The sequence below is a fragment of the Paralichthys olivaceus genome, chromosome 1 (assembly GCF_024713975.1).
Source record: "Paralichthys olivaceus isolate ysfri-2021 chromosome 1, ASM2471397v2, whole genome shotgun sequence".
Taxonomy (NCBI): Eukaryota; Metazoa; Chordata; class Actinopteri; order Pleuronectiformes; family Paralichthyidae; genus Paralichthys; species Paralichthys olivaceus.
Window position 1 is genome coordinate 31,515,001 of NC_091093.1, and position 16,187 is coordinate 31,531,187.

General features: G+C 45.4%; 1 protein-coding gene across 1 annotated transcript; it reads right to left on the minus strand.

Annotated features, from left to right (window-relative positions):
- Nucleotides 1-870: 870 nt before the first annotated feature.
- Nucleotides 871-15,333, minus strand: LOC109647531 (aggrecan core protein-like). Its single transcript, XM_069528267.1, has 20 exons — nucleotides 15,146-15,333; nucleotides 13,942-14,036; nucleotides 13,723-13,814; nucleotides 11,978-12,269; nucleotides 11,435-11,609; nucleotides 10,602-10,729; nucleotides 10,226-10,519; nucleotides 9,700-9,996; nucleotides 9,406-9,580; nucleotides 9,199-9,326; nucleotides 8,828-9,121; nucleotides 8,653-8,748; nucleotides 6,630-8,570; nucleotides 6,165-6,242; nucleotides 4,527-4,640; nucleotides 3,383-3,541; nucleotides 3,225-3,307; nucleotides 2,901-3,045; nucleotides 2,394-2,576; nucleotides 871-2,321 (listed from the first exon to the last, which is right to left on the minus strand). Exons 2-20 carry the CDS (start codon nucleotides 14,006-14,008, stop codon nucleotides 2,260-2,262), a joined length of 4,803 nt encoding a protein of 1,600 aa, XP_069384368.1. The 5' UTR covers nucleotides 14,009-14,036; nucleotides 15,146-15,333; the 3' UTR covers nucleotides 871-2,259.
- Between the last annotated feature and the right edge of the window lie 854 nt (nucleotides 15,334-16,187).

Below are 16,187 nucleotides of genomic sequence, written 5' to 3' on the forward strand. Positions count from 1 at the left end.
TTATGGGTGGAGCAGTGTGGAGTGATGGGTGGAGCAGTGTGGAGTTATGGGTGGAGCAGTGTGGAGTGATGGGTGGAGCAGTGTGGAGCAGTGTGGAGTGATGGGTGGAGCAGTGTGGAGTTATGGGTGGAGCAGTGTGGAGCGATGGGTGGGGCAGTGTGGAGCAGTGTGGAGTGATGGGTGGAGCAGTGTGGAGCGATGGGTGGAGCAGTGTGGAGCGATGGGTGGAGCAGTGTGGAGCAGTGTGGAGTGATGGGTGGAGCAGTGTGGAGTGATGGGTGGAGCAGTGTGGAGTGATGGGTGGAGCAGTGTGGAGTTATGGGTGGGGCAGTGTGGAGTGATGGGTGGAGCAGTGTGGAGTTATGGGTGGGGCAGTGTGGAGTGATGGGTGGAGCAGTGTGGAGTTATGGGTGGGGCAGTGTGGAGTTATGGGTGGGGCAGTGTGGAGTGATGGGTGGAGCAGTGTGGAGTGATGGGTGGAGCAGATGGTAGAAAAGGGCTGTGTTCTGTCCATAGCATATAAAGAGGTTCTGCTGAGTAAACACACATTTGCTGTCATGTTATTATTCCTGAGTCAGCGCTGCGTGTACCTGAGCTCAGAGACGTGAGAGACGTGTTTGTTGTATGTAGCTGGAACACGTGAGCCTGAGCCTCCTGGAACATGTTTCACATGTGTAATCTGACATGAACAGAGAGACGTGAAAACCAAAGGGATTTGATTTGGCTTTGATTGATGTGTCCTCAGGTGACGAGCCTTCAGACATGAGGCCAACATGTTCATGTGTTCTCTGTGTTCCATCAGCCTCAGTGTGTCTGCTGACGGATTATGTGAAGGAATCACCAGAGAAGAAATAAACCAGTCACTGTGCGTTTGTGTGTAAAGTTCAGTTCTTTATATTTTCCAGTATGAAAACAGAAACAGTTCAGGGATTTCCTATAAAACAGCTGGTGGCTGCTGTTTTTATTAAACTCAACAGTTCAACAGTGAGTCTCACTCGTGTCTGTGGACGTGGCCTCATGGCAGAGAAATGAGATACAGCAGATTTACATGAGATTAACAAAAGAAATGCAACATACCAGCAGATTTATCTTAAATAATATCTTTGAAATCAGTGAATAAACCACAGCTCACAGATGTGAACTCTTTCTCTCTCAGCAGGTGAGTGTAGTTTGAAGGAGGCACAGCCTCCACGAACGACGACAAGTGCACAAATGAAAGCAGTCAAAGTTCACACTGAAGTTACAGCGACGTTATTTCCTCTGAGGTTACAGAAACACTGTGCACTGCACAGACACTAGACACAGACGACAACAGACTCAAACACGACAAACTGTGGCGACACATTAGATCTGAATTATGGAGCTGATAGACCTTCATCCCCCTGAAGCTGCTGTCGTCTCTCATCAGGACCGAGTCTCTCCTGTCAACTGGCTCAGTCCAGAGACTCCGTCACTGAGCGGAACCAATAAATAAAAACTGTGTTTAAATCACCTTCATCACAAAATATACAGCCACAGAATTTACACTTTGTGTGGTTTGTTTCTCTTGGTTTAAATATGACCAGTTCATGTTGAGATATAATGTGCAATAAATTCTCATCTATTATCTCCTCTAAATGTATATATAGATCATTTAACTGTAGTTATAGTTAGATGATGTACAGTATATATACATATATATATATATATATAACTATAACTCTGACTCCAGGTTGCAGAATATGGACTGTTGTTGTTGTTGTTGTGCCTAAAGGAATCATTTTGAGAAACAATATAATTTACCAGGAGGGTTTGTTGAGATCTTTGATTGGTTCACACAGGGACGTTTATCTCCTGAAGAGTTCACATCCTCAGCAGCTCTCTGATGCGTTTTACTTCACTCTGAGCAACATTAACAGAAGCTACGTGTGTTTCCTGAGCTGGATTCTTTCTCTGTGGAAGTTGTTTTTCGAACCGAACAGCGAGGTAATTTTTGAAGGAAGAAAAATGAGGCCTGATATCGTGAGAGTCGAAACCAGCAGAGACGATACAGAGAAGTGAAATAAAAACTGTGGAGCGTCTCCCGTCATATTATAAGAGACATAAACCAGTTAGATAAATCTGTGTGATACACATCTACAGCTCATATAACAAATATATTACAACACACTCCCTGAAAATAAACTCAAATGACGTATCGAATGAAATATATTATCCGGGGACAGAACAGCACCATCCTTCAACTCTTCTTTTAAATAATCATTTCTTCTTCTTCCCTCCTCAGTGAAGTGTGGCAGCTGGACTCCTCCTGCTCCTTCGCTGTGTTCTTCTTCTGGCTTTGACTGAGCGAGGGGAGAGAAGGATGAGTCCCAGTGAGGAAACAGGATTTCTACACGAATGTAGAGCGCACTCACCGTCAGTACATTCCACCTGAGGCTCCTCCCACTGTCCGTCTGCTTTACAGCGAACCACCGGTGGGTGGCGCTGTGCAAACCCTGGGTCGCATCGATACCGGATGATGGAGTTCACAGGGTACTCCTGCTTCCTGTTTCCAAACATGTGAGCGTTCTCCACCTCCGGCGGGACGCCACAAGACACTGAGGACCAGAAGACACTGACTCAGACATGTGTCAACCATTCATGTGTCCAACCCACAAGACCCCAAGACCACAAGACCCAAGACCACAAGACCACAAGCCTCTTGGTTAGCAGCTATAAGCCTGATGTTTCTCTGGGTGGAGACCAAACCGGAGTGAAATCCATCAGGAATAGAAACATGTCTCTGTGTGTGCAGGAAATAATTTATTATCTAAGTGATAAATAATTGTTCTATTGTGTATTATGAATATTATTATTATATGAAGCAGTTTGACAACATCTGCCAAAGAGCAGACTGAAGGTTTGAAGCAGCAGAACGTTACCTGGACCCTTCTCACAGGTGAACGGCAGGTGGTAGTTACAGGGAACGTCGTTCCACTGGCCGCTCTCGTGCCAGATCATCACCACACAGTCTTCTCCAGGGTCGGAGTAATTATCTGGCTGGTTTGACTTCCAGTTCTCAAATTGCTGCAGAGAATCACACACACACACACACACACACACACACACACACACACACACACACAGGTGAGAACATGATTTAAACTGGTTCTTCTCGTTACTGGAACCTGATCAAAGCCTTGAGGACGGAACCTGTTTGAACTTGAAGACGACACGTTGCACAAAGTAAAGGCTCGGTGACTCACCAGTGGAGTACCGTCTGTCCAGCGGAAGTCGTTTTCTACCGTCTTGTCATTCAGGCCGATCCACTGATAGTCCTGAGCGTTTGCTGCCACAGAAAACATTATTGGGACTTTTTCTTCCTCCTGTCTCTGTCATCACTCCGAACACTTTAACAACTCACAGTTGACAAAGTCCTGCTCCTCTGGCGTGACGATGCTGACCAGGTGGGCGTTCAGGTCCCGGCAGCGATGCTCTGCGTCCAGCCACGTCTCTCTGTCAGAGAGGTGCAGGTAGCAGTTCCCCTGAAACTTAGTCCAACCGGCTTCACACTGCTGCTCATCTGCAGCGCCACAGCGGGGAGGGAACAGTGTGACACAGGTTCATGTATGTTCACCAACATGTGATTCTTTGTCATGGAGACATTATTCCTCGTCCACACGTTACAAATGGGTTTTAAACTGAAGCTGTTTCTGATGATGAGACGCTTCTTCTCACTGTCTCATTGTGGTTTCAGTGCTCAGGCCTCGATACGGAGTTTGCTATCGTTCACAGCCCAGGAAGTGTTTCAGCTTCACACACACACACACACACATCTTACCCACTTATGCATTTTTATAATGTTCCTTTGGTGAAACATTCTACGGCTTCATTCATTCTCCTGCTTTACTCTGATGATGGGATTTCAAAGCACCAGTTTATCTATATTACACAAAAACATATTTTTCCACTTCCACTCCTCAATCCAATATTTTGTGTCTTCATGTGTGAAACACTTAGTGACGACACTCTCACGACTGAAAACAGCTTAACGAGCGTCGATGTGATCATCTACAGATCTTTACATGTTGGAAACCGAGTCAGACCAGCTCCTGAGTTTGTTCTGACCGGGTCACGTTGGCTCTCGTTTTACCATCGTGATAAAATACCCAGTGTCCTCCCTGATCTCTGATCATTATCACTTACACTTGTGTTCTTTGTTATGGGTCACAAAATATTGCTCTTCCGTGCACATTACTCCAAACTCGATGGACCTACAACCGCCGAGCATGAGAAGCTGTGACAACCTGCAGAACAGAGCGGTTTAAAGGCTGAACTCTGCACTCAGCTGCTCACAGGTTTGAGTGAAATATGTTTTTGTGTGATTCAGGTGAACTGATCCCTTAGTTACTTTTGCTCTGTTCCAGTGGTAGAGCGGAAACACCACAGTTACACCTCGTACGTCTTCACGGTTCCTCATGAGCCACAGTGATGCTACCTGAAGTTTAGCATCTGTCCAGTTGCTTTTGACAGTTGTTAGTATTGATTAGCTGAAGCTGATCTCATACCGATCTCACAGCGTTTCCCTCCGTAGCTCGGCAGGCACAAGCATTTGTAAGAGTCTGAACTCTCCACACACGTCGCTCCATTGGCACAAGGGTCGGAATCACACACGTCTACCTCTGCAAAAGAGGGGGCGGGTCAAACCACTGTTTGAGCATGGGGGGAGGAGGATGAGAGGATGAGTGGAGGGGAGGATATAAGGTGAGAAGGTTAGAAGGTGAAAAGGGGGGGATGGGAGGATATAAAGGGAGAACGGGAGAAGGGGAGAAGGGGAGGATGTAAGGGGAGAAGGGGAGAAGGGGAGGATGGGAGGATGAGAGGATATAAGGGGAGAAGGGGAGGATGGGAGGATGTAAGGGGAGAAGGGGAGAAGGGGAGGATGGGAGGATGAGAGGATATAAGGGGAGAAGGGGAGGATGGGAGGATGTAAGGGGAGAAGGGGAGAAGGGGAGGATGGGAGGATGGGAGGATGAGAGTATATAAGGGGAGAAGGGGAGGATGAGAGGATATAAGGGGAGAAGGAGAGAAGGGGAGAAGGGGAGGATGGGAGGATGTAAGGGGAGAAGGGGAGAAGGGGAGGATGGGAGGATGAGAGGATATAAGGGGAGAAGGGGAGGATGGGAGGATGTAAGGGGAGAAGGGGAGGATGGGAGGATGGGAGGATGGGAGGATGAGAGGATATAAGGGGAGAAGGGGAGGATGGGAGGATATAAGGGGAGAAGGGGAGAAGGGGAGGATGAGAGGATATAAGGGGAGAAGGGGAGGATGGGAGGATGAGAGGATATAAGGGGAGAAGGGGAGAAGGGGAGAAGGGGAGGATGGGAGGATGAGAGGATATAAGGGGAGAAGGGGAGGATGGGAGGATGGGAGGATGAGAGTATATAAAGGGAGAAGGGGAAGTGTATGAGTGTGACAGTAGGACTGTCACAGCTCAGGAGGAGGAGTTAGTGAATAAAACTGAAGCTGCTGAAACTTCTGATCCAGTTTGATCAACTCTCATCTTTAGTTTAAATTCATCCAGAAAATTAGGTTGATACATTTTCCTCATCTTTTAAAAATCTGCAGGAAGTTTACATGTGAATCTGAATGTGAAGTTACAGCAGAACATCAGTAATTAAATGCACGTATGATTCCAGAGAGCACATACATGTGTGATTCTGCAGAGCACATACATGTGTGATTCTGCAGAGCACATACATGTGTGATTCTGCAGAGCACATACATGTGTGATTCTGCAGAACACATACATGTATGATTCTGCAGAGCACATATGAAGCACCAGGTTTCACATGCAGAGCGGAGGCGGCGTCCTGGCTCATCAAACCAAAAACAACACACAGGACTGAAGACAGTTGTGATAAACACGTGACACAGGCTTTACAATCAATAGCAGAGCTGATGTGAGACAAAGACCCTGAGACACGAACCCACAGACACACACAGACACGATGCTAATGAAGAAATCACAAAGTCAGATGCAAACACATCAGGACAGAACAGCAGACAAGACAAAGAGTTTTGATTCAGAAAATAAATCACAATCAGTTAAATGTTCATCTGAAGAAATCACAGACCAACAACATCAAAACATGCAACATGTTCAAAATGAGGACGTTCAGAGACGTGAGTGAAGTTTGACTCACGGTGGCAGAGAGCAGCTCCGTCCTCCACCGAACACGAGGCGTCACCACAGGGGTTCGGATCACACGGGTTCAAGTCCCCTGACAAACAGAGCAAGTGTTTAAATGTGAAATGCTGCTGGTAACATAGAATCCCAGTCGTGATGTTAAGAACTAGTTTTGAGTTTAACACAGTTAGTGCTGCAGATGATCTACTCTCATCATTTCATTCTTTACTGATTTCTGACGACTGTAAAATACAAACTTTTGCTAAAGTGAATCTCTGGGATTTTATTTCTTAAACTAAACTATAAAACTTGAAACTGTCACATTATAATCAAAAACGTTCCATCAACAAACTACGTCTCTGCTAAAGCTTGGAAAACAAGACACACTCTCATTATGTCCAAATAAAATAATTCATATGACAAAACAACCATCACACAAAATATCAAATTAAAGGCTGAAGAATAAAGTGTGTTGGCCTACCTTCCACTGTGTCTGTTTTTCCCACAATGCCTTGTGTCGCTGCAGTGGGAGGAGCAGCCAGTCCTGCGGGGGCGGGTGCAGGACCAGGGGTCACATAAACATCGAGGTGAGTCTGTGATACATCAGCCTCCTCTGGATCTGTTGTGCTCCCTGTAAATCCCCATTCACTGGAGGTAGAGGGCAGCACCACCTGTGGAAGACCTCCAGAAGAAACTCCAGAAGAAACTCCAGAAGAAACTCCTGAAGAAACTCCAGAAGAAACTCCAGAAGAAACTCCTGAGGAAATGCTGCTGACTGTGGACGTGTCGTCGCCACTGCTGCTACTGCTTCCTCCTCCACTGTACACTGCAGAGCCCTGTCCCAGCTCCAGAGACAGAGCAGCTCCAGATACCTCTGTCAGAATATCCCCAGACACAAATGTGACACTGCCTTCTCCACTGGTAGAGGAGTCTGATCCAGACAATCCTGATCCAGACAATCCTGATCCAGACAATCCTGATCCAGACAATCCTGATCCAGACAATCCTGATCCAGACAATCCTGATGTGAACCCAGAGATGAAACTTGAGCTACCAAATTCAGACAAGTGTCCACCACTTCCCTGTCCAGAGCTGTAGAGTAAAAACCCAGAGGCTTCCTGCTCTCCAGAGGATGCCACTGAAAGCTCAGTGAACCCTGACCCCACCAAGGTCACGCCTGAGAAGAACCCTGAGTCACTTCCTGAAGCAGAGCCGCTGTGATCGCCACTGAGAATCCCAGAACCTGAAATGTCTCCAGAGCCACTGAACAGTAGGTCCCCACTAAGTTCATGCTCCTTGTGGGTAATCGGAGTGGATCCATCAATCAGTTCACCATCAATCAGTAAGATTTGAGTGTCTCCACTTCCTGAAAGCTCTCCTGAGTGTCCACTCACACTTCCAGAGGACAATCCTGATGGGAAACCGCTAAACCCAGAAAAGTCCTGACTGGTAATGAAACCAGAGAATTGTACACTATCCCCAGAGCTGAACCCGATTCCAGAATCAGATCCAGACAAGCCCCCGCTGCCACTGAGCACACCAGAGCCCACTTCAGACGAAGGCAAGTTCAGAATTTCTGTTCTCCCCTCTCCAGCTTCTTGGAGTCCTCCTGAAAGGGAGCCCTCTCCAGAGCCCAAACTGTCAAAGCCTGAGAAAACAATGGTGATCCCAGATTCTCCTCCACTAAGACCTGATCCAGAAGCATCTGCGCTACCAAGACCAGATACTCCACTGGCACTCCCGCTACCAGCTAGGTCTCCTGAGATAATTTGATCTCCAGAACCAGAGAGGTCTCCTGATGTAACCTGGTCTCCAGAACCAGAGAGGTCTCCTGATGTAACCTGGTGTCCAGAACCAGAGAGGTCTCCAGAGGTAACCTGGTCTCCAGAACCAGAGAGGTCTCCTGATGTAACCTGGTCTCCAGAACCAGAGAGGTCTCCTGATGTAACCTGGTCTCCAGAACCAGAGAGGTCTCCAGAGGTAACCTGGTCTCCAGAACCAGAGAGGTCTCCTGATGTAACCTGGTGTCCAGAACCAGAGAGGTCTCCTGAGGTCACCTGGTCTCCAGAACCAGAGAGGTATCCAGAGGTAACCTGGTCTCCAGAACCAGAGAGGTCTCCAGAGAGGTCTCCTGATGTAATCTGTTCTCCAGAACCAGAGAGGTCTCCAGAGGTAACGTGGTCTCCAGAACCAGAGAGGTCTCCTGATGTAATCTGCTCTCCAGAACCAGAGAGGTCTCCAGAGGTAACGTGGTCTCCAGAACCAGAGAGGTCTCCTGAGGTAATCTGTTCTCCAGAACCAGAGAGATCTCCTGAGTGACCCCCAGAGTCACCACTGACTGCAGACCCTGAGTCGACGTCTGCGGAACCCGAGCCAGAGCCTGATGACTCCACAGGGATTGGAGGATTGATGGAGGGAACAGCTGAAAGCAGAAAACAGACAAGTGTGAGGAATGTGGTGAATGAAAGGGAAATTGAAAAAGATGAAGAGCAATTTGTTGTTACCAGGCCTCAACAAATCAGTGATGGTCAGGTTCAGGAGCGCCTCCTGGATATCTGTGATGTTCAGTCCAGTTTCATTCGCAATAAGTAGAACATCAGCTGCAGGGATTTCACAATAAAAGAAAAAGATGAAGGAATTACTGAGACAAATGATGAGCACGTCATGAACAGTGTTTACCTCTGAAGCAGTAAGCATCAAATCTGGCGTTGCGTCCAGGGAAACGTGTCTGGTTGGGGGGAGCGTACACGGTGTGAACTCCAGACTTCCCTGCTCCACACTCGGCTCGGGGGTTGTTGATGGGATAACGGACGCTCACATCAAGCAGCCATCCAGCACGGCACTTGTCGAAACCCATTCTCCAGGCTGCGTAGAGCTCTCCAGGGGAGGCCAACATGGCGTTTTGCTCTCGACAGCTGGAAGAAGCTTCATCAAAGGTGAAGCCCTCAGCAGATCCCACATGGAACAACTCACCTGAGGAGCAGAAGAGATGAGAGCGTCTGAACTTCGTAACAAGATAAAAAGTCAAAGCAAATCATCATATTTCGTACCTTTGAGCCCGTCAACGTAGCAGTACACATCATATCTCTCGTCTCCAGGCCTCAGACCGTACGACCGAACTCCAGGTTTATCCCCAAGATCTCCAGCGCACTTATCTCGAGGGAAAACAACGGGATACCTGGAAAAGATGTGATGAGCTTTTAAATCTTTTTTAGCTCAGGAATCTCTGTACCTGCTCTGAAGATGTATTTCATCACCTTACAGTCTGGTCCAGTACCCATCCTGCATCACACTGGTGATATCCAGCCTCATATGCTGCCTGCAGCTGCTCTGCTGTGGCGATGGAAGCTCCGACGCTCTGACAGGCCAGTTGAGCTTCAACGAAGGTGAACAGGTAGCGACCGGAACCTGAGCGGTAATGGAAAACCACGCCTGCATCCACCAACAAGAGGAAGGTTGTGTTGTGGAAACGTTTTTTATGTAGAAATGTCATCACCAGCGAATCTCAATGGACTTTTCTCATCACATGCATCTGCAGTTCTATTACTGACCAGTAGGAGGCATCACAAAGCCTTTGCTGGGTTCTCTGCCTACGTCGGGCCGGGCGGTGACGGAAACTATCAGGTCGGTGATGAGCTCGGTGACGTTGGGCGGCTGAAGCAGCGGCAGCTCGGTGGGACTTTCCGTGAAATCCACCACGGTGGGTCGCTGAGTCTCCAGCTCTCCTACAGCTTCACTCTCTGTGGTCGTCCTCCTGAAGAACACCTCAGGGCCCTGCGTCACCGTGGTAACACTCAGAACGCCACTGCCCTCCTCTATGAGGCCTGAACCTTCATCTTCAGGAGACTCTGAAGATGAGGGGGGAGGGGTTAGGGTTTCTGTCTTCTCATGTTCACAGAGACAAACGGCTCCCACAGGTTCTTCACTTCAATGATCACATTTACTCTCTCAGGGTTTCTTCAGGGCTTTTAATGTGAAAGTTTGTCACAACTTTATTTCTTTATGAATTTTAACTGACAAAGGTGATGATGATGTGATGATGTGATGATGTGATGATGTGCATGTCCACTCACTCACCTGTGTAGCAGAAGCAGTCGTAGCGAGCTTCAGGAGGGGGGAACCCTGTCTGGTTGGCGTGGAGGTAAACGGTTCTCACTCCCAGCAGACCTCCTCCACACTGCGGCCGCCGGATGTTGATGGGATAGCGGACGCTCCGGTCCCGCAGCCAGCCGGCGTTACACACGTCCATCCCCCCCTGCCAGGCCAGGTAGAGCTGACCTGTGGTGGCCAGCTGAGCTCCCTGATTGGAGCACGCCGCCACAGCCTCAGAGAAGCTGAACTTTTCTGCGGCGGCCGTGTAGAACACTCTGCCTGTATCACATGAGACAGGTTCGTTAGAATGAGCCAGTGAATAATGAGAGAAGGAGCTGAAAGTACAGAGGGAGAACAGAACCTGTCATCTTCTCTGAGAAACAGTACACGTCATAGGTCTCGTTCAGGTCTCTCACTCCGTACGTCCTGACCCCCGGCAGCTCCTCTTTGTCCCCGTAACACTGCACACGAGGGTCATGGATCGGGTACCTGAGGTTTAATGAGCTCTGTTATCATCAGTGTGAGGAACTCTCTAATATCCCAGACGAAATAAGAACTTTCAAAAGGTTTTTAAATTCTCCTGTTGATGGAACAACTTTTCTGCTGCACAACAACTTCTCCACCTTTTCACTGGTCCTGTTTGTTTTTGTCTTAATATGTTCAAGACAGTTTTGTTCTGTACTTTTACCTTCGATACTTGAAGTAAGTTTTTCTTTTTTTGAATGAAAGATTCATTTATAATGTAATTATAAGTATTTCTACTTGCAGCGTAGCTACTTTGACACAACAGATATTTGTACAAACTGCTCTGTCATTTGATGAATGTGGAGGAGGCTCGGAGCTCCAGGTGAACCAGGGAGAGTTGATTGTCACAGCTGAAAGTCATCAGCTGACAGAGAGAGAGACAGAGAGAGAGACAGAGAGAGAGAGAGAGAGAGAGAGAGAGAGACGGAGCTGAGCTGCTGAGACTAAACTGCAGAAAGTTTATGTTTAGTTTCATTTCTGTTTTTCTGTTAAAAAAAACCAAGATGCTAAAAAGCAGATGATTTTTCTCTGGGAAACAACGGTGGAGTCCCACAGTAAAAAACAAGGTCTTCTAAAAAACATTTAAAAGATGCTAAGCTGTTGTCCTTGGTCCTTTCACAGTATTTGTAAGTGTGAATTGTTGACAGAGGACAGAGGTCACAGACTGACCTCACTGTGTGATCAGAGAGCCAGCCGGCGTCACATTGGTGGAAACCGCCATCGAACGCAGCTTGGAGCTGTTCAGGTGAAGCCACGACTGCACCATTCTGTGTGCACGCCGCCGTCGCTTTTTCAAACGTCAGACTGTAGCGACCCATGATGGCTCGGTAGTGGAACACGATACCTGAGGACAGAGACGGGGACTTTACAGGTTTGTTATTGGTCAGTAACAAAACACTAAAAAACCTCAAAGCTTGATCATCATCCAAATTTAAAGTTTAAAAACAGAAGCTGATTAGAAATGTGTGAATGTTTCTTATCTTTTCTTTTGGTTTTGACAAAATAAAATAATTAGAGGAAATGAACTTGAAGTTAAAGACAGTTTAAATATGTTCTATTTTCTGATATTTTATACATTGAGCAAAGTGATTATCAAAGATTATCAATGATCCAATAATCGAGGTTTTCTTTAAGTTTATGACACAAAAATACAACAATTTGATGACGCACAGTGTCACCACAGTTATCTCACGTGTTTGACAGCTCATTCACCTTGAACCTGAACGTGGACGACGTCGTGGTCGTCCTCGATGCCGTGCTGAACCTCACAGCGATAAACTCCTGAGTCACTGGACCGGAGCTCCGTTATCTTGATGCTGCCGTCGGTCGGTGTTTTGGAGTATTCCAGCAGATGAACTCTGTCCAGGTAACTCTCTGTGATACGCACCCGTCCCTCCAACGCCACCAGGATGGTCGTGACCTTTTCTTTAGTGACCAGGCTCCACTTGATGCGATGGGAGAGCGGGCCGATGGTGGGGGCTCCTGGATCTGGGACAGTGTGGTCCTACCAACAAAAACCACAATCATTCACCAGCAAGTTATTTACAGGAGACGATCTGAGACGATCTGAGACGATCTGAGACAATCTGAGACGATCTGAGACGATCTGAGACGATATGAGACAATCTGAGACGATCTGAGACGATCTGAGACAGACTGAGACAGACTGAGACAGACTGAGACGATCTGAGGCGATCTGAGACGATCTGAAGTAAATCTGTGTTATCACAGATGTTATCACAGATGTTATTACAGATGTTATCACAGATGTTATGAAAGATGTTATCACAGATGTTATGAAAGATGTTATCACAGATGTTATCACAGATGTTATTACAGATGTTATCACAGATGTTATGAAAGATGTTATCACAGATGTTATGAAAGATGTTATCACAGATGTTATCACAGATGTTATCACAGATGTTATGACAGATGTTATCACAGATGTTATGACAGATGTTATCACAGATGTTATGACAGATGTTATTACAGATGTTATTACAGATGTTATGACAGATGTTATCACAGATGTTATGACAGATGTTATTACAGATGTTATGACTGACAGATGTTATGACTGACAGATGTTATGACAGATGTTATTACAGATGTTATGAAACATGTTATTACAGATGTTATGACTGACAGATGTTATCACAGATGTTATTACAGATGTTATGAAACATGTTATTACAGATGTTATCACAGATGTTATCACAGATGTTATGACAGATGTTATCACAGATGTTATGACAGATGTTATGAAAGATGTTATGACTGACAGATGTTATGACAGATGTTATGACAGATGTTATCACAGATGTTATTACAGATGTTATCACAGATGTTATGACAGATGTTATGACAGATGCTAGCACAGATGTTATCACAGATGTTATCACAGATGCTATGACAGATGTTATGAAAGATGTTATGACAGATGTTATGAAAGATGTTATGACATATGTTATGACAGATGTTATCACAGATGTTATGAAACATGTTATTACAGATGTTATCACAGATGTTATGACAGATGTTATGACAGATGTTATCACAGATGTTATCACAGATGTTATGACAGATGTTATCACAGATGTTATGACAGATGTTATCACAGATGTTATTACAGATGTTATGACAGATGTTATCACAGATGCTATGACAGATGTTATGACTGACAGATGTTATCACAGATGTTATTACAGATGTTATGACATATGTTATCACAGATGTTATGACAGATGTTATCACAGATGTTATCACAGATGTTATGACAGATGTTATCACAGATGTTATGAGTCACATCTTTCACATTTCACACACTAATGTTTGAAATGTAATGAGAAAGTAAACTATTGTTTCTTTGAACCTTTATAATCTGAGAACAGTGGATTTGGATTTATACAAAAAAAGGAATATAAAATTTCAAACCAAAGCTCAAGATTTCTCACCTCAAAGTAACACGGCAGCACCAGTGATCCTCCCAGTAGAGGGCGCTGTGGTCCCTCCAGAGGAACGCTCACACTGAGAACATCCTCTGGATCTGAGAGAAACACAATGAGAAGAAAACACATTCACCTCATGTGACCACAATCATCTCATTAGATTCAAAGTTAAAGGTTCAGTCGTTCAGGAAATAAGTTGTGACAGCAGAAGGTCAGAGATCTTACCCATGAAGCCTTGCTCCTCGTACACGTAGTCAAATGTTCCTGAGACGACTCTCAGACACACGCACATTAGAACAGGCCACAGTTTCATATCTCAACTGAAAAATAACAGAAAACATCTGAACATGACCAACAGACATAATGAAACTTCTGCTTTCACACGTCACCGTTAGTACAATAAAACAGGAGGCGGATATTTAAACGTCTTGTTCGAATCAAAGCTTCAGTCAGAGAAGGTCATGTTTTTGAAGAGTGTTTGGAACGTGGAGGGAGTTTCTCTGGGTTTGAGTGGTGTTGGGGAGCAGCTCCACACTGAGCTCATTCAGTGGCTGTGGTGAGGGCCACTCCCACAGAGACTCAGGGGCCCATAAGACCTGGTGTGTTCCCCTGAAGTCTGTAAAATGGCTGCTCTGTGTTCCAGCGTCTCAACACTGCTCACATTCACAGTGTGACGCATGATGGGAGGAGGCCAGAGCTGAGGCCATGACAGAGCTTCAGTCTGAGACACCTTTCTCATGTGTCCAGGTTTTTATCAAATAAGATTATTTATAATCCAGAGGTGCTGTCAAATATATCAAACACATCAATAATCGGTAACTGTCTTATTCACATTTGTTACCTGTTACAGTGGATGGATTAATAATGTTCCTCTTGTTATTAATTATTGCTATTTCAAATTATTTCGGACTTTTTACATTTTGTGCCTGAAAGAATGTTGATAAGGTCTTCGTCATTTGTTTGTTTAATATCAAGTGAAGGTTTCAGTTCTAGCTCAATTGTCTGACTATATTATATTATTATTGTTTTTCTCTACTACTATTCTAATGTTTGACATTTTGAATTCATAGAAGATATGATTGTCCAGTAGATTGAAACTTTCCCGTGACAACCACAAACTCAATCCCTTATTTTCTCACATAGAGTCTTTGAAATATCTTTTGTAAATTCATAACGATGAAGAGAAATAAGACGAGGATGAATCCAGGCTGATTCAGAGAGAAAGAGTCCATCTACAGCTCATTGAATCCAGTTCATGAGACAAATAGAATTCTTGCCAACATTAAACAATAGATAACAGAGATGTGTGTTCATGTAGAAGACGATGAGTAAATATAAATCTACACATGTTCTGTAAGTGTGGTGTCACCTGGACTCAGCCACATTACTTCATTCAGTTCAGAGAAGGAGAAGAAGGAATCACTCTGACCTGCTGATGTTCTTCCTCTGGTGTTGTGGTTCAGAGCTCCAGGTTTTGGAAGTGAGGCCGTTGGACTGTGAGCAGAAGAAAGACGCTGAGGTCGTTCAGAGGAGAAACTCTGCTGCTCCCTCTCAACCATGAGGGGATTGGTTCAACATTTCAAAATGAAAGCTGCTTCTTGTATTTCACACTAATTTTCTGCTGATGGGTTTGACTTCAGCTGTTTGGATGAATGGGGGTGGAGCCTTACTCAGGGCCCACACTACATGCCTACCTACATCCACACCCATTGGATGTACTAGCTGTCAATCACACTGTAGTTTCCACCCCCAACACCCCCGCTGCTTCCTGTTTGACTCTAAATGATCTTAATTGATTAATGAACATCAGCTGTTTGAAGAAGACTTGAGACTGAGACAAAAACTCCTGAGGACAAAGTTTACTGACGTTAGAAAGTGAGGAGACGTTTTCTATAGACTTCTATAGAGTCTATAGAGTCGCCCCCTGCTGATCAGAGACAGAAGACAGGTTTAAATGTTTTATGTTCAGTCTATGGTGTCATCTGACCCTCTGATGGACGGATGATGGACAGATGATGGATGATTGACAGATGATTGACAGATGATGGATGATGGACGGATGATGGACAGATGATGGATGATTGACAGATGATGGACAGATGATGGAAATGATGGATGATGGACAGATGATGGACATGATGGACAGATGATCAGATGATGGACAGATGATGGACATGATGGATGATGGACGGATGATGGACAGATGATGGATGATTGACAGATGATGGACAGATGATGGAAATGATGGACAGATGATGGACATGATGGACAGATGATCAGATGATGGACAGATGATGGACATGATGGATGATGGACAGATGATGGACGGATGATGGACATGATGGATGATGGACAGATGATGGACATGATGGATGATGGACAGATGATGGACAGATGATGGACATGATGGATGATGGACAGATGATGGACATGATGGATGATGGACAGATGATTGACAGATGATGGACGGA